This window comes from Strix uralensis, chromosome 15 (genome assembly GCF_047716275.1).
Source record: "Strix uralensis isolate ZFMK-TIS-50842 chromosome 15, bStrUra1, whole genome shotgun sequence".
Taxonomy (NCBI): domain Eukaryota; kingdom Metazoa; phylum Chordata; class Aves; order Strigiformes; family Strigidae; genus Strix; species Strix uralensis.
The window spans coordinates 11,368,846-11,392,947 of NC_133986.1; the positions used below are offsets into that span (position 1 = coordinate 11,368,846).

At 63.3% G+C, this 24,102-nt stretch overlaps 5 protein-coding genes across 10 annotated transcripts; 3 read left to right on the forward strand and 2 right to left on the reverse strand.

Annotated features, from left to right (window-relative positions):
• The first annotated feature begins 394 nt into the window (after positions 1–394).
• Positions 395–8,571, forward strand: STX3 (syntaxin 3). 6 transcript variants are annotated; one of them, XM_074884739.1, is made up of 11 exons: positions 395–741; positions 2,207–2,287; positions 2,370–2,469; positions 2,570–2,644; positions 2,769–2,836; positions 3,594–3,702; positions 4,108–4,181; positions 4,291–4,425; positions 5,298–5,408; positions 6,149–6,259; positions 6,615–6,712. In XM_074884739.1, exons 1-10 carry the CDS (start codon positions 712–714, stop codon positions 6,233–6,235), a joined length of 870 nt encoding a protein of 289 aa, XP_074740840.1. In that variant the 5' UTR covers positions 395–711; the 3' UTR covers positions 6,236–6,259; positions 6,615–6,712. The 6 variants fall into 6 exon arrangements, with proteins under 6 accessions (XP_074740840.1, XP_074740838.1, XP_074740842.1 ...); XM_074884741.1 differs by lacking the exons at positions 6,149–6,259; positions 6,615–6,712 and adding exons at positions 7,771–7,873; positions 8,099–8,571 and having other exon boundaries at positions 396–741; XM_074884738.1 differs by having other exon boundaries at positions 396–741; positions 6,146–6,259.
• A 110-nt stretch (positions 8,572–8,681) lies between these two features.
• On the reverse strand, positions 8,682–9,310 carry LOC141950209 (large ribosomal subunit protein uL16m-like). The gene has a single exon (XM_074884743.1). The coding sequence runs from the start codon at positions 9,213–9,215 to the stop codon at positions 8,733–8,735; it is 483 nt and encodes a 160-aa protein (XP_074740844.1). The 5' UTR covers positions 9,216–9,310; the 3' UTR covers positions 8,682–8,732.
• A 2,952-nt stretch (positions 9,311–12,262) lies between these two features.
• CBLIF (cobalamin binding intrinsic factor) lies at positions 12,263–15,155 on the forward strand. The gene is made up of 9 exons (XM_074884594.1): positions 12,263–12,332; positions 12,457–12,636; positions 12,794–12,937; positions 13,242–13,385; positions 13,478–13,653; positions 13,739–13,973; positions 14,070–14,214; positions 14,290–14,408; positions 14,492–15,155. The coding sequence occupies exons 1-9, from the start codon at positions 12,263–12,265 to the stop codon at positions 14,551–14,553; spliced, it is 1,275 nt and encodes a 424-aa protein (XP_074740695.1). The 3' UTR covers positions 14,554–15,155.
• A 394-nt stretch (positions 15,156–15,549) lies between these two features.
• On the forward strand, positions 15,550–18,200 carry MRPL16 (mitochondrial ribosomal protein L16). The gene is made up of 4 exons (XM_074884835.1): positions 15,550–15,650; positions 15,917–15,982; positions 16,121–16,269; positions 17,664–18,200. The coding sequence occupies exons 1-4, from the start codon at positions 15,608–15,610 to the stop codon at positions 18,147–18,149; spliced, it is 744 nt and encodes a 247-aa protein (XP_074740936.1). The 5' UTR covers positions 15,550–15,607; the 3' UTR covers positions 18,150–18,200.
• Positions 18,201–20,645: 2,445 nt separating this feature from the next.
• LOC141950075 (cobalamin binding intrinsic factor-like) lies at positions 20,646–23,872 on the reverse strand. Its single transcript, XM_074884476.1, has 10 exons — positions 23,779–23,872; positions 23,463–23,669; positions 23,165–23,344; positions 22,864–23,007; positions 22,416–22,559; positions 22,148–22,323; positions 21,891–22,062; positions 21,587–21,731; positions 21,393–21,511; positions 20,646–21,309 (listed from the first exon to the last, which is right to left on the reverse strand). The coding sequence occupies exons 1-10, from the start codon at positions 23,855–23,857 to the stop codon at positions 21,248–21,250; spliced, it is 1,428 nt and encodes a 475-aa protein (XP_074740577.1). The 5' UTR covers positions 23,858–23,872; the 3' UTR covers positions 20,646–21,247.
• Positions 23,873–24,102: the final 230 nt, after the last annotated feature.

The following is a 24,102-nucleotide window of genomic DNA, read 5'->3' on the forward strand; positions in this document are numbered from 1 at the left end:
CTTACCCACACCTGTATCCCCCCAGCTGTGTCCCCACACATGTCCCCTGTCCCCAGATGTGTCTCCAGCCATGTCCCCTCTCCGCAGCCGTGTCCCTCCATCTGTGACCCCTATCCACACCCGTGTCCCCCCAGCTGTGTCCCCAACGATGTCCCCTATCCCCAGCCATGTCCCTTAACCCCCAGCCGTGTCCCCTACCCCCAGCTATGTCCCCCCAGCTGTGACCCCCTCCGCAGCCGTGTCCCCCTGGCTGTGACCCCTATCCATAGCCGTGTGTCTCAGCTGTGTCCCCAGCTCTGTCCCCTCTCCCCAGCTCTGTCCCCTCTCCCCAGTGGTGACCAGCTTCCTCATCGCCTCCGAGCCAGGGCCACCCCACATCCGCCCCCACCTCGCCACCACTTCCCGGAGTGGCCGGGGGCACCCAGAAGCCGTCGCCTTTAACGGGTCCGGTGTCCCCGGGTGTCCCAGGTGAAGGGTGGCTCCACCTCGTCCCTCCCCTCGGCGCCTTCCTGCCTTCCTTGTGCCTGTCACTGAGGATTAGTGAAGGGACAGCCCCAGGGCTTGGGGACAGGGAAGGGGACAGGGCCACCCGCCACCTCGCCTGGATGTAGGAGGCCTGGCCAGCCAGGGAGGACCGAGGGCGGCATCCCCCATCCCTGCGGTGGGTGAGGACGGGGACCCCCCCGCGCCCCGCCAGCCCTTGGGGGCACCATGAAGGACCGACTGGAGCAACTCAAGGCGGTGAGAGACGCCCCCCAGGGTGGAGAGGGGATGGGGGGCACCTGGTGGGGTGGGGGTCCCCGGGGCTCGCTGGGACCCTGCTCCTGGGGAAACTGGGTGTCAAGGGGATGGGGGGTCCCTGAGACCCCCCTCTATGGTGCCGTGGAGACGGGGGGGGTGCCCCGAGACCCAGGGCTGTGGTGGGTGGAGACATCACGGGGGTGATGGATGTCACCGAGACCCCACCCCATGGTGGATGGGGGTGTCATGGGAATGGGGGGCCCTGAGTCCCCTCCCCATGGTGGATGGGGGCACCACGGGGATGGGGGGGGCCCTGAGTGCCAGCCCCACAGCAATGGGGGTGTCAGGAGGAAAGGGCTGGGGGGGGGCAGCCCTCTGTGCCGTTTGGGAGTGCTTTGGGGGGGGTATTTTGGGGGGACATCAACTCCCAGACAAGGGCTGTTCCCCCCATGCTGTGGGGGTGCAATGGGGAGACACCAGCCCCCACCCGGGCTGTGTGGGGCAGGGGGGTCCATCCCCCGGGGGGGCAGGGAGTGGATGTGGGGTGCCCGCAGTGACCAGCACCCCAACCTGCGCCCCACGCCTCGCCGCGCTCCCCATCACCGCTTCCTCCTCCCTTTGCCTGCCCTGCTGTGGGGCCCTGCTGCCCCCCTCTTCCCGGGGGCCTCCCCACCCCAGTACCGGCTCTCCCGGGGTAATGGGGGTCCCAGCAGCCCCCCAGCTTCTGCCCAGGCCCCGGCATGGGGCAGGCAGCCGTGGCAGGGAGGCTTGGCAGGGATTTAGCGGGGATTACAAAGCCATCAGATAAAACCCTTGGAGGGAGAGAAGGGATTAATTTTATTTTTACTTCGGAGGGAGGAGGTTGGAGGGCGGGGGGTCCCCAGCCAGGGTCTGCCCCCCTCCTTGGGGATGCCACAGCCAGGCATTGGGTACCCCCGGGGTGCTGGCAGAGCTGAGGGGAGCGAGGGGAGGTGAAACGACCGGGACTGGCACCCTGGGAAGGGACAGAGCTGGGAGCCCATGGGTGGGGGGCCAGGCGTGACGCCAGGGTGATGGGCAACAGCCTCTTTTGGGCCCCCCGCTGAGCCCCGGCGCTGCTCAGACCTGCCACGGGACAAAGGTCGGGTCCGTAAAACCTTGTCCCTGTCCCGTCCCCGTCCCCATCCTCATCCCCTCCCTCCATCCAAGCCCAGCAATCCCTTAATTCCCCGGCCATGCGCAGCCAGATGTGAGACGAGCTCAGCGTCGTGTCCCCCCCACCCACCGCAGATGTCCCCCTGCCCTGGGCCACCGTGTCCCCACGGCTGCTCCCTCCTTGTGCTCCCCTGAGCCTGCAGAGCTGGGCTGGCTGGCTGGTAGCCACACTAGCCCCGTGGGGTGGCTGTCCCCCCGGGGGGTCTCCCCAGGGTCCCTGGGTGCAGGCAGCGGGGTGCCACCCCTGAGCGCTGCCCGCTGTACCCCGCAGAAGCAGGACACGGACGATGACACCGAGGAGCTGGAAATCGCCGTCGACAACACGGCGTTCATGGATGAGTTTTTCTCGGAGGTGAGACGGGGGGGGTGGGCGCGGGGCTGGGGGGCACAGAGCTGCCTCCAGACCCCCCCCACAACCTCCCTGGCTTGTCTAGATCGAAGAGACCCGGCAAAACATCGACAAGATCGCAGAGAACGTGGAGGAGGCCAAGAAGCTCTACAGCATCATCCTCTCAGCCCCCATCCCTGAGCAGAGTGAGTGCAGTGGCTGTGTCGCCCTCCCCAGGTCACGGGTCCCCTTCCTGGGGATGTCCCTGCCGGTGGCTTCCCCAGCTCACCTGCAGTGACCCCACAGAGACCAAAGACGACCTGGAGCAGCTGACGGCGGAGATCAAGAAAATGGCCAACAGCGTCCGCAACAAGCTGAAGAGTGAGTGGCCATGTCCTTGCCACCATGTGACCCAACCCTGCACGTCCCCACGTCCCCATGGGAAGGGCAGGGTGTGCTGGGGACACTGGGGCCATGGGGAAGGTTCCTGACGGGCTGTCACCAGGCATGGAGAGGAACATTGAGCAGGAAGAAGCACGGTCCTCTGCCGACCTCCGGATACGCAAGTCCCAGGTGAGTTCCAGTCTCTGGGATCTGCTGTCGGGGCTGTCCCCACCCAGCATCCCCAGGTCCCACCCTGTCCCCCACGGGCTGGGGAGGTGACCTGTCCTGGGTGTCCCCATGTCTCCCATCTCTGTCCCCAGCAGCACCCATATCTGGGTGCTCCCAGGCTTCATGTCCCTCCGCCCTGTCCCCAACACTCTCTCCTGTCCCCCATGGGTTGGGACATGCCAGCTCCTGGGTCCTGGGGGCCTCATGCCCCTCTCCCCAGCCCCAGCACTTCGTCTTGTCCCCTGGGCCAGGGTTGTGCCAAGCCAGGGGTGTCCCCAGTGTCACATCCCTGTCCTTGCTCCCCCGGGGCATTGCCTGGGGTGTCCCTGTGCCCAGCAGTTGGCCCTGTCCCCTGGGGCTGGGACATGCCAAGCCTGGGGTGTCCCCAGCCTCACACCCATGTCCTTGGTCCTGTCCCCTGGGAAAATGGCCCATGGGGACAAGCCATGCCTGGGGTGTCCTGTGTCCCCATTCCTGTCCACAGCACTGGGTCCTGACCCCCTGGGTTGGGACATGCCATGCCTGGGGTGTCCCATGTCCTTGTCCCCATCCTCAGCATTTGGTCCTGTCCCTTGGGGGCTGGGGAGGTGCCATGCCTGGGGTGTCCCCAGCCCCATGTCCTTGTCCCTGTCCCCATCACTGGGTCCTGTCCCCCGGGAGCTGGAGAGGTGCCATGCCTGGGGTGTCCCCAGCCCCATGTCCTTGTCCCCATCCCCAGCATTCGGTCCTGTCCCGCAAGTTCGTTGACGTCATGACCAAGTACAACGAGGCGCAGGTCGACTTCCGGGAGCGCAGCAAGGGCCGGATCCAGCGCCAGCTGGAGATCAGTGCGTGCACCCCCGGCCCCGCCCTTCTGGGAAGTGGGCGGGGCCTTATGCAGACCCCGCCCCTTTGTGAAGTGGGTGGAGCCAGGACCTAAAGAACCCCGCCCCTTTGGGAAAGTGGGTGGAGCCAGCCCCTACAGACACCCCCCTTGAGGAAAGTGGGCGGAGCCACCCCTACAGACACCCCCTTTGTGAAAGTGGGCGGAGCCAGTCCCTACAGACCCTGCCCCTTTGGGAAAGTGGGTGGAGCCAGTCCCTACAGACCCCGCCCCTTTGGGAAAGTGGGTGGAGTTGGGCATTAAAGACCCCACCCCTTTCACAAAGTGGGTGTGGTCGGGTCATCCAGACCCCGCCCCTTCGTGGAGTGGGCGGGGCCTGTTGCTGCCACTGCCCCCCCCGCCCCTGCAGCCGGCAAGAACACGACAGATGAGGAGCTGGAGGAGATGCTGGAGAGCGGGAACCCCTCCATCTTCACCTCGGGGGTGAGCACCCGCCGTGCCAGGGGACACCGGGAGGGACACGGGGGGGACATGGGGAGCCAGGACCCCCCCGCTGACGGCCCCCCCACTCCGCCTCCCGCTCCATTTGCAGATCATGGACTCGCAGATCTCGAAGCAGGCGCTGAGCGAGATCGAGGGGCGGCACAAGGACATCGTGCGGCTGGAGAGCAGCATCAAGGAGCTCCATGACATGTTCGTCGACATCGCCATGCTGGTGGAGAACCAGGTACGAGTGGCACGGGCACTGGCAGGGACCTGCACGTGGGGACAAGTAGGGACAAGCAGGGACATGTGCGAGGGCTGCGTGGGGACAAGCAGGAACTTTGGCACAGGGCGGCACAGGGACAAGCAGGGACCTGTGCAAGGGCTGCATGGGGACAGGCAGGGACGAGCAGGGACCTGTGCATGGGGTGGCATGGGGACAGGCAGGGACCTGTGCAAGGGCTGTATGGGGACAGGCAGGGACCTTGGCATAGGGTGGCATAGGGACAAGCAGGGACCTGTGTGAGGGCTGCATGGGGAGAGGCAGGAGCTGTATGGGGACAGGCAGGGACCTTGGCACAGGGTGGCATGGGGACAGGCAGGGACAAGCAGGGACCTGTGTGAGAGGACAGGCAGAGGGACCTGTGCATGGGGCTGAATGGGGACAAGCAGGGACAAGCAGGGACCTGTGCATGGGAACGAGCAGAGACTGGCACTCAGGGCTGCAGAGGGCTCCATGGGGACACGAGGTGACACAGGGCCACACAGGGCAGCACAGGGCCACGTGCAGTGGGACCCAGGCCTGGAGCCCTGCGGGGCTGGGGGGTGACCGATGCACAAGTCCCCATGGGGCCACCCAGCACCCGAGCCTGGGGGGGGTTTGGGGGAGGGAGACAGGGGTGCACCCCACCCCGCGGTGGTCCCGGCCCCTCTCTCAGCCCCTCCCTGTGTCCCTGTGCCCCCCCATGCAATGCGAGGAGCCACTGTGTGTGCCGGGGAAGGGTGAGTATCTGCGCCGTGGGGCTGTGCCATGTGCTGTGGGGACCCTGCCACATGCTGTGGGGACCCTGCCACCGGGTCCACGCTCAGCCTGTCCCCTCTCCCGTCCCCCCCCAGGGTGGGCTGCTGGATAACGTGGAGCAACACGTGCTGCACGCAGCCGAGCATGTGGAGCAGGCGAGGCAGCAGACCAAGAAGGCGCTGCAGTACCAGGGCCAGGCACGCAAGGTGGGTGGGTGCCAGCACCCCTGGGTGCTCTCAGCGTGTGTGTGCTGTCCCCCGCCTCTCTTTCTGTCTCTCTCTGGCTTCGCCCCGCCGCCCCCACTCCGTGCCCCATAGGGAGCCATGATCGACCGCATAGAGAGCAACATGGACCAGTCCGTCGGCTTTGTGGAGCGGGCCGTGGCCGACACCAAAAAGGCCGTGAAGTACCAAAGTGAGGCCAGGAGGGTGAGATGGACCAACGGCCCCAGTGTCCCCCAGTGTCCCCTCCATAGCCCCCAGCATCCCAAAGGCACCCACCATGTCCCCCTGTGTCCTCCAGCCACCTCTCATGTCCCACAGCCACCCCTTGTGGCCCCCAGCCACCTCGTGTCCTCCAGCCACTCCTCATGTCCCCCAGCCACTCCTCATGTCCCCCAGTGGTCCCCCAGATGACCCCAATGGCTCCCACCTACTCCCAGTGACTCCCAGCCACCCCAACTGGTCCCTGCTCCTCCCTCGTGACCTCCACAGGGTTGGCACCTCTGTCCCTCTCTGTCCCCCCTACCAGTCCCAGCCCTGAGCCCCCTCCTACCCTCAGGTGTGATGAGCTGGTGAGGGCTCAGCCCCTCCTGCCCTGTCCCCGGGTCTGCAGCATCTCTGTCTCTTCTGGGCTCCTTTGCGCCCACCTCTGCTCTCTGCGTCCCGCCCCTCACCACAGGGCAGGCGTAACTGGCCCCCGCCTCCCCTCTTGCCCCCTCCAGAAGATGCTGATTTTGGCAGCGGTAGTGGTGCTCTTGCTGGCGATAGTTGCCCTCATCATCGGACTTTCTGTGGGGCTAAACAAGAAATAACCCTCAAAGCGGGGGCTGTGGTCTGTAAGTGTCAGGGGGGTGGGGGGGTGAGAGGAGCCCCACCACGGGGCCACGGTGCCCCAGAGGGTTTGGGGATGGCGAACAGCCACGGCTGGGCTGCCGTGGGGCTTTGCGGCCCCCGTGCCAGGGTCTGGCTCTTTGGTGCTTTGGTTTCTGCTGCTGCCTTTGGGGCTGGGTGCTTGCCGGCCGGTGGCCTCGTGTCTGCGGTGTGCGGGGCCCTGCGGTGCCTCAGGGTCTGGATTTCAGCTCCCCATGTCGGTCTCCCATCCCCACCAGGCCCTCCCTCAGCCCCTCGTCCCTCTCCCCGCCATCCTCTCCAACTTGGGGGCTGACATCTCCCCCTTTCCCTCTCCTCCAGACGCTTCCGACCATCCCAGCAGCGACGTCTCCCAGTGGGACCCTCCCCAGCACCGCAGCCTGGCCCCCTCCTCTCCCAGACCCGCTGCCCTCACCCGCAGTGTTCCGGCTCCCACCCTGGACTCCAGCTTGGCACCACTGCCCCCCTCCCGCCCCCCCACCTCCCCGACACCGGAGTCCTCTCCTCCACCAAACCATCCCCTGCGACCCCGCCAGTCCCTGGGATCTGCCCCTTGTCCTCATGTCCCCTGCGGGGACAGGACTATTTATTCTCCTTTTACTGATAAATGAACTTCTCCCGGCCCCCCAGATCTTGCTGGGGGGAGCGAGGGGGCCACACCAGCACCACCGGGATGTGGCAACCGGTGCCACAGCCCCAGCGAGAGGAGACGAAGTGCCTCGCTCGGAGCAGGCCAGGGCTGGACCCTCCCCTGCGCGGGGACAAGGGACATGGTCAGGAGAGGGGGTTTTTGGTGGCACCAGCAGCCGCCAGCGGGTCTGGCCACGCTTTGCTGCTCACTGTGTCACGGCAGACTGAGCCACCAGGGCCCCTTGTCCCCTCCTGGCCTTGATGTCTGCGGCTGGCACATCCCCCCGACACCGACTGCCGCGGGGAGCTGGGGCGGGAGGAGGCGGTGGTCGCGGTTCTTTAATTCCCGTTACAATAAAGATCCGCGCTGACGCCCGCCCTGCGCCTCTCCTCTCCGTGCACAACGCGATGCCGGGGTGCTGCGGGGACAAGTGGGGTGCTGGCACCCCCAAACACCCGCAGCAGGGGTTGAGCACGGCTCCGGCTCAGCTCACGGCAGCCGTGGCATCGTGGCCAGGCTGGCGGCTTTAGCCGAGGGGTCTGGGATCAGCCCGTTTTTGGGGTGACACAGCCCCTCGGAGTGATGTGACAGGGGAGTGCGGGGCTGGGGACACCCCCTAAGCCCCACGGATTCCGCCGGGCTGGGCCAGACCATCGTCCCCCCCGTGATTTTGGGTAAGTCATGGCGATGGGGACGTGTCCCTGCCGTGGCAGAGCCACGTCCCGGTGCTGCACAGGACCAGCTCACACCTGCCCCGCTGCCCACCCTGTCCCCATCCCTTGTCCCCCCCTCCCCAGCCCTGTGCCACCCTCGGCCCCGCCTCACAGCCCCTCTCTCCCCTCACAGAAGAAGATCTTGATCATGATATGCTGCATCGTCCTCATCATCATCTTGGCTGCCAGCATTGGGAGCATCTTCGCCTGAGACCCCCCCACCCGCTGCCCTCCAGGTGACCGCAGTTGGGGGACAGTTGGGGTCTCTGCTACCACCCCACTCCCGGGGAGTAGGTTGGGGCCTCGGTGGGGTTAATCCGGGTGGGATTCACCCCCCTCGGACTTGCCAGCATCCCCGTAAGATGCCGGCACAGACCGGGCGTCCCCCGGCAGCCACATCGGGGAGGGATGGGAGCCACATCCCCTTCCTCAGCTTCGCCTCATCTTCCTCCCCGTTGCAGGTGGCCTTCACCCCTCCTGCCCCCACATCGCCCGGATGATCCCGCCTGCGGCTCTGGCCATTGGAGAGACCCCGACCGCCAGCTCCCGGGACCCTCCTGCCAAGCCCTCGGTCCCCAGAGCCCCCAAGGACATCCCTCGCGTCCCTGGAGGAGTGGAGACCACCTGCCCCGCTCCCCAATTCCCTCCCACCAACGCCCCAACGTCCCCCCTCGCTCCCCATCCTCTCTTTGGCCGACGGTCAGCAGCCTCTGCATCAAAGCAGCCCCCTCCTCGGCGGCACAGAGCGGCCGCGTTCCTCCCCGGGGCAGCGTATGGGCGACGTAGAGGATTCTGCCTGGCTCGGGGTGGAAGGAGGAACCTTTCCCCTCGCTCAAGAGCTCATCTGCGGCGACTTCTTCACCTCGCCAGCTCTTCGGATGCGCAGCCACCTCCGCCGGAGTCTTCCTCCTCAATAAAGAGATCACCCACGCTCTGCTGCGTGTCTCAGCGGTGGGAAACAAGCCCTGCTGCGTTCATCACCTCCGCGACGCTCCTGGCCCCGTGTTTGCACCTCCAAAAAAAAAAAACCCACAGCGGCCGACGTAGGTTCTTGGGGGAAGGTTTAATTAAAGCAGCCCCCTCCCCAGCTGCTCGTTAAATTCGGTGTTTCAGGAAGAATTTGCCCCAGTAGCGTCCCTTTAGCCGCAGGTCGTAGGGGCTGAGGTACTTGCGCATCCCCAGCATGTTGGCGGTGACGATGCGCTCGAAGGTCCAGGGGTTTTGGTTGTTGAGTTTCTTCTCCTCTTCCTCCCGCCGCATCTGCTCGAGGCTCTGGCGGCTGACGGGGATGGCGGGGAAGGGCAGTTTCATGGCCACCTGCTTGAGGAAGGGTTTCACCTCCTCAAACTCGCAGCGCCCGCCTACCTCCACCACCAATCGCCCGCTCTTCACCGCCGTCACGTAGTGATCGATGGGGCCCTTCCCGCCCCCCATGCGGTGCCCCAGGCTCTTCCGCGTCACCGGTTTGTAAGGGGCCGGCACACGCCAGATGGCAAACATGGTCTTGGGGTCCATGTTGCGGCCGATGGTCAGGCGGATCATCTCGAAGTGGCCCCAGTGGAGGTAACCACCCCCCATGGCCTGTGGGGGGAAGGACAGGGCACCTCAGGGATGAGCTGGGGGGGGACGAGGGGGACAGAGGTTCCCCTGTCCTGCCCTGTGCCACCAGCCAACTCCGCACCCTTTACACGTGCTTTTGGGGGGTGAAACTGCCTCACTGAGGACACCTCACAGAATCATCTGGGTTGGAAAAGCCCTTGAAGATCATCCAGTCCTACCATGAACCTCACCCTGACCGTTCTCAACTCCACCAGATCCCTCAGCGCTGGGTCAACCCCACTCTTCAACCCCTCCAGGGATGGGGACTCCACCCCTGCCCTGGGCAGCCCATTCCAACGCCCAACAACCCCTTCTGCAAAGAAATACTTCCTAAGAGCCAGTCTGACCCTGCCCTGGCGCAGCTTGAGGCCATTCCCTCTTGTCCTGTCGCTTGTTCCTTGGTTCAAGAGACTCATCCCCCCTCTCTGCACCCTCCTTTCAGGTCTCCCCTCAGCCTCCTCTTCTCCAGACTAAACCCCCCCAGTTCCCTCAGCCGCTCCCCATCACACCTGTGCTCCAGACCCTGCACCAGCTCCGTTGCCCTTCTCTGGACACACTCGAGTCATTCAATGGCCTTTTGGAGCGAGGGGCCCAAAACTGAACCCAGTCATCGAGGGGCGGCCTCACCAGTGCCGAGCACAGGGGTAAGATCCCTTCCCTGTCCCTGCTGGCCACGCTATTGCTGATACAAGCCAGGATACCAGTGGCCTTCTTGGCCACCTGGGCACACTGCTGGCTCCTGTTCAGCCAGCTGGCAATCAACCCCCCCAGGTCCCTCTCTGACTGGCAGCTCTCCAGCCACTCCTCCCCAGGCCTGTAGCGCTGCTGGGGGTTGTTGTGGCCCAAGGGCAGAACCTGGCATTTGGCCTTAGTGAAACTCCCCCAGTTGCCCTCAGCCCATCGCTCCAGCCTGTCCAGGTCTCTCTGCAGAGCCTCCCTGCCCTTGAGCACATCAACACTCCCACCCAACTGGGGGTTGTCTGCAAACTGACTGAGGGTGCACTTGATCCCCTCGTCTAGATCATCAATAAAGATGTTAAACAGGAGTGGCCCCAAAACCGAGCCCTGGGGGACACCACTTGTGACCAGCCGCCAACTGGATTTAACGCCGTTCACCACAACTCTTTGGGCCCGGCCATCCAGCCAGTTTTTTACCCAGCAAAGCGTGCGATCATCCAAGCCTTGAGCAGTCAGTTTCGCCAGGAGAATGCTGTGGGAAACGGTGTCAAAGGCCTTACTGAAGTCAAGGTAAACAAGATCCACAGCCTTTCCCTCATCCAATAAGCAGGTCGCCCTGTCGTAGAAGAGATCAGGTTTGTCAGCAGGACCTGCCTTTCATAAACCCATGCTGACTGGGCCTGACCATCTGGTTGTTCCACACGTGTTGTGTGATCGTACTCATGAGCTGCTACTGATGACCTGCTCCATCAGCTTCCTGGGCACCAACATCAAGCTGACAGGCCTGTAATTTCCTGAATCATCCTTCCAATGCCCAGTTCCCTCTCCTCCTCCCACGGTGCAAATCAAGAGCCCCCATCTCCATCCCTGTCCTTTCTCCAGCTCTGCTCCTTCCCCTGCTCCTGGTTGTTGCCCCACCAGTCCCTGTCCCTGCCCTGGGGGGGTGATGGAGAAGGTGGGGGTCAATCTCCGGTCCCTAAAAGCAGGGTAGTCGCCACAGGCAGGGTGATGAGCATATTCTTGGGGCACCTTCCCACTGCAGAGCCTGTGGGGAAACTGAGGCACAGAAGGGCACTGACCCCTGTCCCTTGGGCTGTGCTGCGACAAGGGGGGACACCCCCAGCCCACCCTCCCCATCCCAGACACCTCCGGGCTCTGGTGTGGGGCAGCAAGCAGGGGAAGGGGTGACAGTGGGGACAGTGAGACGGGCCGGGCTGGTCATGGGAGTACAGCCCTTGGGAGCCCATGACACCCCTGTAGCCCATGGCAAGCAGCCTGGGGCAGAAGATGACCCAGTCGGTGGACCCGGAGCTTGCCCCGAGCCCCCACGTCCTGCCCAGAGCGCGGTGCAGGAGGCAGAGCTGCTGCGTAACCGTGGCCCCTGCGGGCTCACCCACACCAGTAAGGAAGGTTCCCCACCAGTGCACCCCATCCCAGGTGCAGAATCCAGCATTTCTTCTTAAATTTCCTGCTATTTCCCATCCAGCCAGATCCTCTGCAGGGCTCTTGTCCCTCGAGAGAGCCACCAGCACCTCCCAGTTTGGTATCAACGGCAGTGACTGGTCTCCAGCCAGATGTAGCCCCATTTCCTACCCCACTTTGAGCCCCGTCCAGCCAGTTGCTCACCCAACGCACCCTGTCCCTGCTCATCTCACAGCTGGACACCTTCTCCAGAAGGATGCTGTGAAGGACAGGACCAAAACCTTTACTAAAATCCAGAAAAACAACATCCACCACCTTCCCGTCATCTACAAGGTGAGGAACTTACCACATCAGGATATCAAACCAGTTAGATGGGACCTTCCCTTCCTCAACCCATGTTGACTCTGCCTGATGGTTGCATAATTCTTTAAATGCATTACGGGAGTACCCAGATTAATATTCTCCATAATTTTTCCAGGAACTGAGTTTAGACTCACAGATCTGTAGTTCCCTGGAAGTACAACCCCTTCTTGCGAACTGGGATACGGCTGGTGAGCTTCCAGCCAGCGGGGACCTCCCCGGGCACCCAGAACCTTGGCTAGATGTTTAAGGGGGTGTCCGGCTGTGACACCCACCAGCTCCTTCAGCACCCTGGGATGAGTCCCCATCCAGCCCCAACTGGTACAACCAGTCTTTTGCGAATTCAGTGACCTCAAATGGAAAATCACTGCCCCTGCAGCCGTGATCCTCCAACCCTTGGGCACACAGATAAGCGGGTGGTGCTTGGCAGGGACGGCTGTGGGAGGGCAGGTGACCGGAGAAGGCACCAGGAGCAGTTAAAAGCAGAGAGGACGCCCAGAGAGACCAGTGAGTGCCCACAGGACTTTGCCAGCCTGAGTGGACCTGCTTGCCCCAAGGACGAGAGGATGCTTGGTGTGGCTTTCAGCATCGGGGTCCTGCTTGCCCTGGCAGGCAGCACGGTCGCCCACAACTGCGGTGAGTGTCAGCCCTCCTGTGGAGGCACTGGGAGTGAGACCGGTGGCCTTGCGAGGGGCTGCGTGAAGGGGACATGGGTCCCTGGTGACCTCCCACCACGAGTGCCTGGTCCCTCTCCTTCCAGTTGCCTCATACCATGTGGTCTCCAAGATGCTGCAACAATTGGAGGACTCTGTCAAGCCAGGTGAGCCGCCGAACCCCAGTGTCCTGCTGGCCATGAACCTGGCCGGGGCCCCCAATAGTAGTGTCCAAAATCAGCTGCTGCAGGAGATAGAGAAGGAGGCCGTGAAGAGAGCCCAGAAAGGTAGGGAGGGGTGGAGGGTGCACTCCTGCCACGGCACCTGGTCCCAGCGGATCTGGTACTGCAGGCTTGGCACTGCCAATTCTCTCCACCCTGGCCGCGGATGGGGGTGCCACATCCTGGCCCTCCGTGTGTCCCGGCTGCTCTCTTGTCCCCACAGACATGACCTCGGGAGAGGTGGCTCTGTATGTGCTCGCCCTCAACTCCTCCTGCAAGGACCCCCGGCACGTCCAGGCCATGGGGAAGAGCATCGACCTCATCAGCATCCTGCAGGAGAAAACAGACGAGGAGGTGGCCAGCCTGGGTACGCTGGGCTGGCTTATGAGGAAGTATTTCTTTGCAGAAGGGGTTGTTGGGTGTTGGAATGGGCTGCCCAGGGCAGGGGTGGAGTCCCCATCCCTGGAGGGGTTGAAGAGTGGGGTTGACCCAGCGCTGAGGGATCTGGTGGAGTTGAGAACGGTCAGGGTGAGGTTCATGGTTGGACTGGATGATCTTCAAGGGCTTTTCCAACCCAGATGATTCTGGGATGCTGTGGAGGGAGGGCTGGGGGTGACAGTCTCCCTCCCTGCATCCCGGCCCCCATCAGCTTGCTGCACTTTGCTTTGCAGTGATGAAGGGCGTCCCAAAGACGACCCTGTACAGTGTGAGCCTGGATGCCCTGAGCCTGTGCCTGACAAAGGCAGGTGGCTACCAAGCGCCATCCGTGATCCTGGCCAAGTGGGTGCTGAGCCCCGACAGCCACCTCGATGTGGGTAAGGAACCTCTGCGGCCCCACCATGTCCCCTCTGCTTGCCGTGTCCCCGCTCCTGGCAATGAACTTGGTGGTGACCCCGGGATCCCGCAGACACCCGTGCCGTGGCAGCAATGGCGATGGCATGCGCGTACAGCCACACGGACCTCCGTGACGTGCGGGAGCTGCTCTTGAAGGCACTGCGGAACGTGACCAACGGCTTCCTGGACGAGCAGGAGAAGGGCCATGGCATGATCGGGAACATCTACAGCACGGGACTGGCCCTGCAGGTATGGGGAGGGGGGGAGCTGCAGCACCGTAGCCACCCAGTCCCGGTCCTGAGGCTGCTCACGCTCTCTCCCACCTCCTCCGCAGGCGCTGCAGGCCACGGGCAAGTTTTACGCCCCACGGGAGTGGGACTGTGCCCAGGCCTTCTCCGTGGTGTACAAACATGACTACCAGTTGTCCATGGCCATCGCCCAGGTCCTGCCTGCCCTCGCGGGCAGATCCTACCTGGATGTGGTTAGCCCGGGCTGCGTCAAAACCAGTATGTACCCAAGCTTGCAGCCGTCCCTGTCCCCAAATCCAGGTACAACCGGGGTTCACAAAGGTTCAGCTGCTCCCACCCAGAGCACCCCCAGCCCCCGTGGGGATGATGCCCCGTGGCAGTGTGCCGGGCACCCATCCTACCTCTCTCCTCTCCCAGCACCCACCATCGAGGTGCACTACTCCATCATCAACAAGCTGCAGGGAAAGCACTTCAGCTACACCACCTCAGTGCAGGTCCCGAGTGGCTCCACGCTGCTCAAGGTGCTGCAGGCAGCGGAGGCAGAGAAACCCAAAATCTTTAGGTGAGAACCAGAGGGGCTGAGGGGGGCGCTGTGGCATCCCCCACCGAGCCCCAAGCCCACCCACCTCCCTGGTAGCTTCCAGACGGAGCAGACATCCTGGGGGCCCATGGTGGTCTCCATCCACGGGCTGGCTGCCAACTCGAATGACAGGACCTACTGGCAGTTCCTCAGCGGTGGGAAGCCCCTCCAAGAAGGTGAGCAGCCTGGGGTGGGGGACACGGGGGAACCGTGCTGGGGGACATGACATCCCGGCCTCACGCCTGTCCCTCCGCCGCAGGGGTCGGTACCTACAAGCCGCACGACGGGGAGCACATCGAGGCCATCTTCAGCACCTACTGAAGACACCGAGGGACGCCTGGCGCTGCCGGGACCACTGTGGCGGCAATGATAGAGTACACTCTGCATTTGCTAGTAGCCATGGCTAATAATTGTGCTAGTAGTCATAGTTAATGCACTTATGGGGACAATTATGAGGTTTCAAAACCTGGGCGAACAAGGCTTGGAATCGTGGTCGAGCTAACCTTGATTATTGTTAAGGAGTTTATTAAGAAGCAGCTTTGATCTCCAAACCCTAGACAATAAGCAGAACATCCTGGACCATAAAAGTGAACCTCTGGGATTACTTAACTTGGCAATGAAACTAACTTTGGAGAGTCTTGAAAGTGAACTACTTTCATTTTAATACAAAACCCACACCCCCAGGTCAAAAAGACCCCTGCCCAGGTTAAGACCCTTCCCCTGAGCATGTGGAGAAGCTTTATGGAAGCCCCTCTTATGATTGTGGGTTAATCACTAACCAATCAGTATCTAATAGGTGTGTCTGGGAAAGTACTAACTTCTGATTTTTGTGTACAAAAGGAGGGTGAAACCTGCTGTTGGGGCGCTTGACTTGTGGAAAAGCCCCCTGAGCACCCAGGCCTGAATAAACAGAGTGTCTCTCCTGGGCGTGTTAAGCCGGGTTATCACACAGCGGGCACACGCCGCTGCTCGACACCAGCAGTGAGGAGCCATTTGAGCTCAGCCCCGGGTGTGTCTGAGGGAGCAGCTCCCCGCACCCCTCCACCCCTGGGGGGACACAGGGCCGGGCCCCTCCGTGGGGACCAGGCCTTGGGAGGACGGTTGGGGCAGGCCCTGGGAGAGACGTGGGCGCCTCGGCGGGACACCGAGGCGGGGGGAATGTCCTGCCCGTGGGGACCCCGCCCCGGGGTGAGGGACCGGGGGCGACACTGCGGAGGGATTCCCCCCCGGAACTAATGTTTCCCTCCGCGTTTCCGGGGTGCGCCGGAAGTGACGGGCCGCGCTACCGGAAGTGTCCCCCGCCGGGCGGCAGCGAGGGGCGGGCCCATGGCGGCGCTCTCCGGGCACTTCCGGGCGGCGGCGGTGCGGCCCGGCGATGTGGCGATGGCGGCTGCCGCGGCCGCTCCTGGCCGGAGGAGGTCAGGGCAGCCCGGGCAGCGCCCCGCGGGGCCGCCGCTTGCCCTGGGCAGGGTCAGGGTAGCCCGGGGCGAGCGGGACTGGGTGCCTGTGTGCCAGAGCGGGGGTGCGCCGGTATCGGGACTCCCGGGCCCCGCGTTAACGGGGAAGGGGGGGGTTGGGAGTCCGGGACTCCCCGACCAGCTGTGGTGGCCGTGGGGGGATCCCGACGTTGACGGAGCGGCCCCCGCCCCCCCCCCCCGCTCTGAGCCCCCGCTCTGTCCCCCAGGTGCCGGCGGCGTCGCCGTTCCCCGGGCAGGCCTCAAGAAATACGCGCTGCCCTCGGACTACAGCGGTAAGGGGGTGCACGAGGGGGAAAGAAACACCCACGGGGATGGCGGGTACACCCCCCGCCTCGATCTGCTGCTGCCCGTGTCCCCCTGCACCGGGGTGTCCCGGGGCCGGTGACCCTCACGTGTGTGTCCCCTGGCAGGTATCGTCTTCCCCGAGAAGACGAAGCTGAAGTTCATGGAAAAGGTCCCGGCGGTGCCCAAGGTCAAGCGGGAGCCCCGGCAGCTGCGTGACATCCGCGGCCCCTCCCAGGAGGCCACCGAGTTCACCCAGGGCCAGTACGGGATCCTGGTGAGCGGGACGGGCCCAGCCGGAGCTGGGGGGAGAAGCACAGAGGGGTCGGGGACTGCGTTTGGGCAGCCTGGGCAAGGAGGTGGGGAGCGTGCAGGAGTGGGCTCCCCCACACTGGAGACCCCTGTTTGGTGCTGAGCCCTCCCGTGGGGGGTGAAAACTCCCAAACACAGCAGCAACCAGAGGGGACTGGTGCTAAACTGGCTCTGAAAACCTGGATTAACTGAGCTACCTCTGTCAGGTATGGCTCTGCTTTCCCCAGTGAGGGCATAAGGATCATAATACCGATCTTAAATTAGAAAGGCAGCTTTAAGGTGATAAGTTTTATTGATGATCTAGACGAGGGGATCAAGTGCACCCTCAGTCAGTTTGCAGACAACCCCCAGTTGGGTGGGAGTGTTGATCTGCTCGAGGGCAGGGAGGCTCTGCAGAGAGACCTGGACAGGCTGGAGCGATGGGCTGAGGGCAACTGGGGGAGTTTCACTAAGGCCAAATGCCGGGTTCTGCCCTTGGGCCACAACAACCCCCAGCAGCACTACAGGCCTGGGGAGGAGTGGCTGGAGAGCTGCCAGTCAGAGAGGGACCTGGGGGGGTTGATTGCCAGCCGGCTGAACAGGAGCCAGCAGTGTGCCCAGGTGGCCAAGAAGGCCACTGGTATCCTGGCTTGTATCAGCAATAGCGTGGCCAGCAGGGACAGGGAAGGGATCTTTCCCCTGTACTCGGCACTGGTGAGGCCGCCCCTCGATGACTGGGTTCAGTTTTGGGCCCCTCGCTCCAAAAGGCCATTGAATGACTCGAGTGTGTCCAGAGAAGGGCAACGGAGCTGGTGCAGGGTCTGGAGCACAGGTGTGATGGGGAGCGGCTGAGGGAACTGGGGGGGTTTAGTCTGGAGAAGAGGAGGCTGAGGGGAGACCTCATGGCCCTCTACAACTCCCTGAAAGGAGGGTGCAGAGAGGGGGGATGAGTCTCTTGAACCAAGGAACAAGCGACAGGACAAGAGGGAATGGCCTCAAGCTGCGCCAGGGCAGGGTCAGACTGGCTCTTAGGAAGTATTTCTTTGCAGAAGGGGTTGTTGGGCGTTGGAATGGGCTGCCCAGGGCAGGGGTGGAGTCCCCATCCCTGGAGGGGTTGAAGAGTAGGGTTGACCCAGCGCTGAGGGATCTGGTGGAGTTGAGAACGGTCAGGGTGAGGTTCATGGTTGGACTGGATGATCTTCAAGGGCTTTTCCAACCCAGATGATTCTGTGAGGTGTCCTCAGTGAGGCAGTTTCACCCCCCAAAAGCACGTGTAAAGGGTGCGGAGTTGGCTGGTGGCACAGGGCAGGACAGGGGAACCTCTGTCCCCCTCGTCCCCCCCCAGCTCATCCCTGAGGTGCCCTGTCCTTCCCCCCACAGGCCATGGGGGGTGGTTACCTCCACTGGGGCCACTTCGAGATGATCCGCCTGACCATCGGCCGCAACATGGACCCCAAGACCATGTTTGCCATCTGGCGTGTGCCGGCCCCTTACAAACCGGTGACGCGGAAGAGCCTGGGGCACCGCATGGGGGGCGGGAAGGGCCCCATCGATCACTACGTGACGGCGGTGAAGAGCGGGCGATTGGTGGTGGAGGTAGGCGGGCGCTGCGAGTTTGAGGAGGTGAAACCCTTCCTCAAGCAGGTGGCCATGAAACTGCCCTTCCCCGCCATCCCCGTCAGCCGCCAGAGCCTCGAGCAGATGCGGCGGGAGGAAGAGGAGAAGAAACTCAACAACCAAAACCCCTGGACCTTCGAGCGCATCGTCACCGCCAACATGCTGGGGATGCGCAAGTACCTCAGCCCCTACGACCTGCGGCTAAAGGGACGCTACTGGGGCAAATTCTTCCTGAAACACCGAATTTAACGAGCAGCTGGGGAGGGGGCTGCTTTAATTAAACCTTCCCCCAAGAACCTACATCGGCCACTGTGGGGTTTTTTTTTTTGGAGGTGCAAACACGGGGCCAGGAGCGTCGCGGAGGTGATGAACGCAGCAGGGCTTGTTTCCCACCGCTGAGACACGCAGCAGAGCGTGGGTGATCTCTTTATTGAGGAGGAAGACTCCGGCGGAGGTGGCTGCGCATCCGAAGAGCTGGCGAGGTGAAGAAGTCGCCGCAGATGAGCTCTTGAGCGAGGGGAAAGGTTCCTCCTTCCACCCCGAGCCAGGCAGAATCCTCTACATCGCCCATACGCTGCCCCGGGGAGGAACGCGGCCGCTCTGTGCCGCCGAGGAGGGGGCTGCTTTGACGCAGAGGCTGCTGACCGTCGGCCAAAGAGAGGATGGGGAGCGAGGGGGGACGTTGGGGCGTTGGTGGGAGGGAATTGGGGAGCGGGGCAGGTGGTCTCCACTCCTCCAGGGACGCGAGGGATGTCCTTGGGGGCTCTGGGGACCGAGGGCTTGGCAGGAGGGTCCCGGGAGCTGGCGGTCGGGGTCTCTCCAATGGCCAGAGCCGCAGGCGGGATCATCCGGGCGATGCGGGGGCAGGAGGGGTGAAGGCCACCTGCAACGGGGAGGAAGATGAGGCGAAGCTGAGGAAGGGGATGTGGCTCCCATCCCTCCCCGATGTGGCTGCCGGGGGACGCCCGGTCTGTGCCGGCATCTTACGGGGATGCTGGCAAGTCCGAGGGGGGTGAATCCCACCCGGATTAACCCCACCGAGGCCCCAACCTACTCCCCGGGAGTGGGGTGGTAGCAGAGACCCCAACTGTCCCCCAACTGCGGTCACCTGGAGGGCAGCGGGTGGGGGGGTCTCAGGCGAAGATGCTCCCAATGCTGGCAGCCAAGATGATGATGAGGACGATGCAGCATATCATGATCAAGATCTTCTTCTGTGAGGGGAGAGAGGGGCTGTGAGGCGGGGCCGAGGGTGGCACAGGGCTGGGGAGGGGGGGACAAGGGATGGGGACAGGGTGGGCAGCGGGGCAGGTGTGAGCTGGTCCTGTGCAGCACCGGGACGTGGCTCTGCCACGGCAGGGACATGTCCCCATCGCCATGACTTACCCAAAATCACGGGGGGGACGATGGTCTGGCCCAGCCCGGCGGAATCCGTGGGGCTTAGGGGGTGTCCCCAGCCCCGCACTCCCCTGTCACATCACTCCGAGGGGCTGTGTCACCCCAAAAACGGGCTGATCCCAGACCCCTCGGCTAAAGCCGCCAGCCCGGCCACGATGCCACAGCTGCCGTGAGCTGAGCCGGAGCCGTGCTCAACCCCTGCTGCGGGTGTTTGGGGGTGCCAGCACCCCACTTGTCCCCGCAGCACCCCGGCATCGCGTTGTGCACGGAGAGGAGAGGCGCAGGGCGGGCGTCAGCGCGGATCTTTATTGTAACGGGAATTAAAGAACCGCGACCACCGCCTCCTCCCGCCCCAGCTCCCCGCGGCAGTCGGTGTCGGGGGGATGTGCCAGCCGCAGACATCAAGGCCAGGAGGGGACAAGGGGACCCGGTGGCTCAGTCTGCCGTGACACAGTGAGCAGCAAAGCGTGGCCAGACCCGCTGGCGGCTGCTGGTGCCACCAAAAACCCCCTCTCCTGACCATGTCCCTTGTCCCCGCGCAGGGGAGGGTCCAGCCCTGGCCTGCCCGGGGAACGGCGACGCCGCCGGCACCTGGGGGACAGAGCGGGGGCTCAGAGCGGGGGGGGGGCGGGGGCCGCTCCGTCAACGTCGGGATCCCCCCACGGCCACCACAGCTGGTCGGGGAGTCCCGGACTCCCAACCCCCCCCTTCCCCGTTAACGCGGGGCCCGGGAGTCCCGATACCGGCGCACCCCCGCTCTGGCACACAGGCACCCAGTCCCGCTCGCCCCGGGCTACCCTGACCCTGCCCAGGGCAAGCGGCGGCCCCGCGGGGCGCTGCCCGGGCTGCCCTGACCTCCTCCGGCCAGGAGCGGCCGCGGCAGCCGCCATCGCCACATCGCCGGGCCGCACCGCCGCCGCCCGGAAGTGCCCGGAGAGCGCCGCCATGGGCCCGCCCCTCGCTGCCGCCCGGCGGGGGACACTTCCGGTAGCGCGGCCCGTCACTTCCGGCGCACCCCGGAAACGCGGAGGGAAACATTAGTTCCGGGGGGGAATCCCTCCGCAGTGTCGCCCCCGGTCCCTCACCCCGGGGCGGGGTCCCCACGGGCAGGACATTCCCCCCGCCTCGGTGTCCCGCCGAGGCGCCCACGTCTCTCCCAGGGCCTGCCCCAACCGTCCTCCCAAGGCCTGGTCCCCACGGAGGGGCCCGGCCCTGTGTCCCCCCAGGGGTGGAGGGGTGCGGGGAGCTGCTCCCTCAGACACACCCGGGGCTGAGCTCAAATGGCTCCTCACTGCTGGTGTCGAGCAGCGGCGTGTGCCCGCTGTGTGATAACCCGGCTTAACACGCCCAGGAGAGACACTCTGTTTATTCAGGCCTGGGTGCTCAGGGGGCTTTTCCACAAGTCAAGCGCCCCAACAGCAGGTTTCACCCTCCTTTTGTACACAAAAATCAGAAGTTAGTACTTTCCCAGACACACCTATTAGATACTGATTGGTTAGTGATTAACCCACAATCATAAGAGGGGCTTCCATAAAGCTTCTCCACATGCTCAGGGGAAGGGTCTTAACCTGGGCAGGGGTCTTTTTGACCTGGGGGTGTGGGTTTTGTATTAAAATGAAAGTAGTTCACTTTCAAGACTCTCCAAAGTTAGTTTCATTGCCAAGTTAAGTAATCCCAGAGGTTCACTTTTATGGTCCAGGATGTTCTGCTTATTGTCTAGGGTTTGGAGATCAAAGCTGCTTCTTAATAAACTCCTTAACAATAATCAAGGTTAGCTCGACCACGATTCCAAGCCTTGTTCGCCCAGGTTTTGAAACCTCATAATTGTCCCCATAAGTGCATTAACTATGACTACTAGCACAATTATTAGCCATGGCTACTAGCAAATGCAGAGTGTACTCTATCATTGCCGCCACAGTGGTCCCGGCAGCGCCAGGCGTCCCTCGGTGTCTTCAGTAGGTGCTGAAGATGGCCTCGATGTGCTCCCCGTCGTGCGGCTTGTAGGTACCGACCCCTGCGGCGGAGGGACAGGCGTGAGGCCGGGATGTCATGTCCCCCAGCACGGTTCCCCCGTGTCCCCCACCCCAGGCTGCTCACCTTCTTGGAGGGGCTTCCCACCGCTGAGGAACTGCCAGTAGGTCCTGTCATTCGAGTTGGCAGCCAGCCCGTGGATGGAGACCACCATGGGCCCCCAGGATGTCTGCTCCGTCTGGAAGCTACCAGGGAGGTGGGTGGGCTTGGGGCTCGGTGGGGGATGCCACAGCGCCCCCCTCAGCCCCTCTGGTTCTCACCTAAAGATTTTGGGTTTCTCTGCCTCCGCTGCCTGCAGCACCTTGAGCAGCGTGGAGCCACTCGGGACCTGCACTGAGGTGGTGTAGCTGAAGTGCTTTCCCTGCAGCTTGTTGATGATGGAGTAGTGCACCTCGATGGTGGGTGCTGGGAGAGGAGAGAGGTAGGATGGGTGCCCGGCACACTGCCACGGGGCATCATCCCCACGGGGGCTGGGGGTGCTCTGGGTGGGAGCAGCTGAACCTTTGTGAACCCCGGTTGTACCCGGATTTGGGGACAGGGACGGCTGCAAGCTTGGGTACATACTGGTTTTGGCGCAGTCCAGGCTAGCGGCTTCCAGGTAGGATCTGCCCACGAGGGCAGGCAGGACCTGGGCGATGGCTATGGGCAACTGGTAGTCATGTTTGTACACCACGGAGAAGGCCTGGGCACAGTCCCACTCCCGTGGGGCGTAAAACTTGCCCGTGGCCTGCAGCGCCTGCGGAGGAGGTGGGAGAGAGCGTGAGCAGCCTCAGGACCGGGACTGGGTGGCTACGGTGCTGCAGCTCCCCCCCTCCCCATACCTGCAGGGCCAGTCCCGTGCTGTAGATGTTCCCGATCATGCCATGGCCCTTCTCCTGCTCGTCCAGGAAGCCATTGGTCACGGTCGACAGTGCCTCCCAGAGCAGCTCCCGCACGTCACGGAGGTCCGTGTGGCTGTACGCGCATGCCATTGCCAGCGCCGCCACGGCACGGGTGTCTGCGGGATCCTGGGGTCACCACCAAGCCCGTTGGCAAGAACAGGGACATGGCAAGTGGAGGGGACACAGTGGGGCCGCAGAGATTCCTTACCCACATCGAGGTGGCTGTCGGGGCTCAGCACCCGCTTGGCCAGGATCACGGATGCCCCTTGGTAGCCACCTGCCTTTGTCAGGCACAGGCTCAGGGCATCCAGGCTCACACTGTACAGGGTGGTCTTCGGGATGCCCTCCACCTCTGCAAAGCAAAGTGCGGCAAGCTGACGGGGGCCGGGATGCAGGGAGGGAGATTGTCACCCCCCAGCCCTCCCTCCACAGCATCCCAGAATCATCTGGGTTGGAAAAGCCCTTGAAGATCATCCAGTCCAACCATGAACCTCACCCTGACCGTTCTCAACTCCACCAGATCCCTCAGCGCTGGGTCAACCCCACTCTTCAACCCCTCCAGGGATGGGGACTCCACCCCTGCCCTGGGCAGCCCATTCCAACACCCAACAACCCCTTCTGGAGTGAAATACTCCCTCATAGCCAGCCCAGCGTACCCAGGCTGGCCACGTCCTCGTCTGTTTTCTCCTGCAGGATGCGGAGGAGGTCGATGCTCTGCCCCAGGGCCTGGACATGCCGGGGGTTCTCACAGGAGGAGATGAGGGCGAGCACATACAGAGCCACCTCTCCCGAGGTCATGTCTGTGGGGACAAGAGAGCAGCCGGGGCACATGGGGGGCCAGGATGTGGCACCCCCATCCGCGGCTGGGATGGAGAGAGATGGCAGTGCCAACCCTGTGGTACCAGGTCCGCTGGGACCAGGTGCTGTGGCAGGAGTGCACCCCCCACCCCTCCCTACCTTTCTGGGCTCTCTTCACGGCCTCCTTCTCTATCTCCTGCAGCAGCTGCTTGTGGGTGATACTGCCGGTGGCCCCAGCCAGGTTCATGGCCAGCAGGACACTGGGGTTCGGTGGCTCGTCCGTCTTGACAGAGTCCTCCAAATGTCGCAGCATCTTGGAGACCACATGGTGCGAGGCGACTGGAAGGAGAGGGACCAGGCACTCGTGGTGGGAGGTCACCCCATGTCCCCTTCATGCAGCCCCTCGCAAGGCCACCGGTCTCACTCCCGGTGCCTCCACGGGAGGGCTGACACTCACCGCAGTTGTGGGCGACCGTGCTGCCTGCCAGGGCAAGCAGGACCCCGATGCTGAAAGCCACGCCAAGCATCCTCTCGTCCTCGGGGCAAGCAGGTCCACTCAGGCTGGCAAAGTCCTGTGGGCACTCACTGGTCTCTCTGGGCGTCCTCTCTGCTTTTAACTGTTCCTGGTGCCCTTCTCCGGTCACCTGCCCTCCCACAGCCGTCCCTGCCAAGCACCACCCGCTTATCTGTGTGCCCTAGGGTTGGAGGATCACGGCTGCAGGGGCAGTGATTTTCCATTTGAGGTCACTGAATTCGCAAAAGATTGGTTGTACCAGTTGGGGCTGGATGGGGTCTCATCCCAGGGTGCTGAAGGAGCTGGTGGGTGTCACAGCCGGACACCCCCTTAAACATCTAGCCAAGGTTCTGGGTGCCCGGGGAGGTCCCCGCTGGCTGGAAGCTCACCAGCCGTATCCCAGTTTGCAAGAAGGGGTTGTACTTCCAGGGAACTACAGATCTGTGAGTCTAAACTCAGTTCCTGGAAAAATTATGGAGAATATTAATCTGGGTACTCCCGTAATGCATTTAAAGAATTATGCAACCATCAGGCAGAGTCAACATGGGTTGAGGAAGGGAAAGTCCCGTCTAACTGGTTTGGT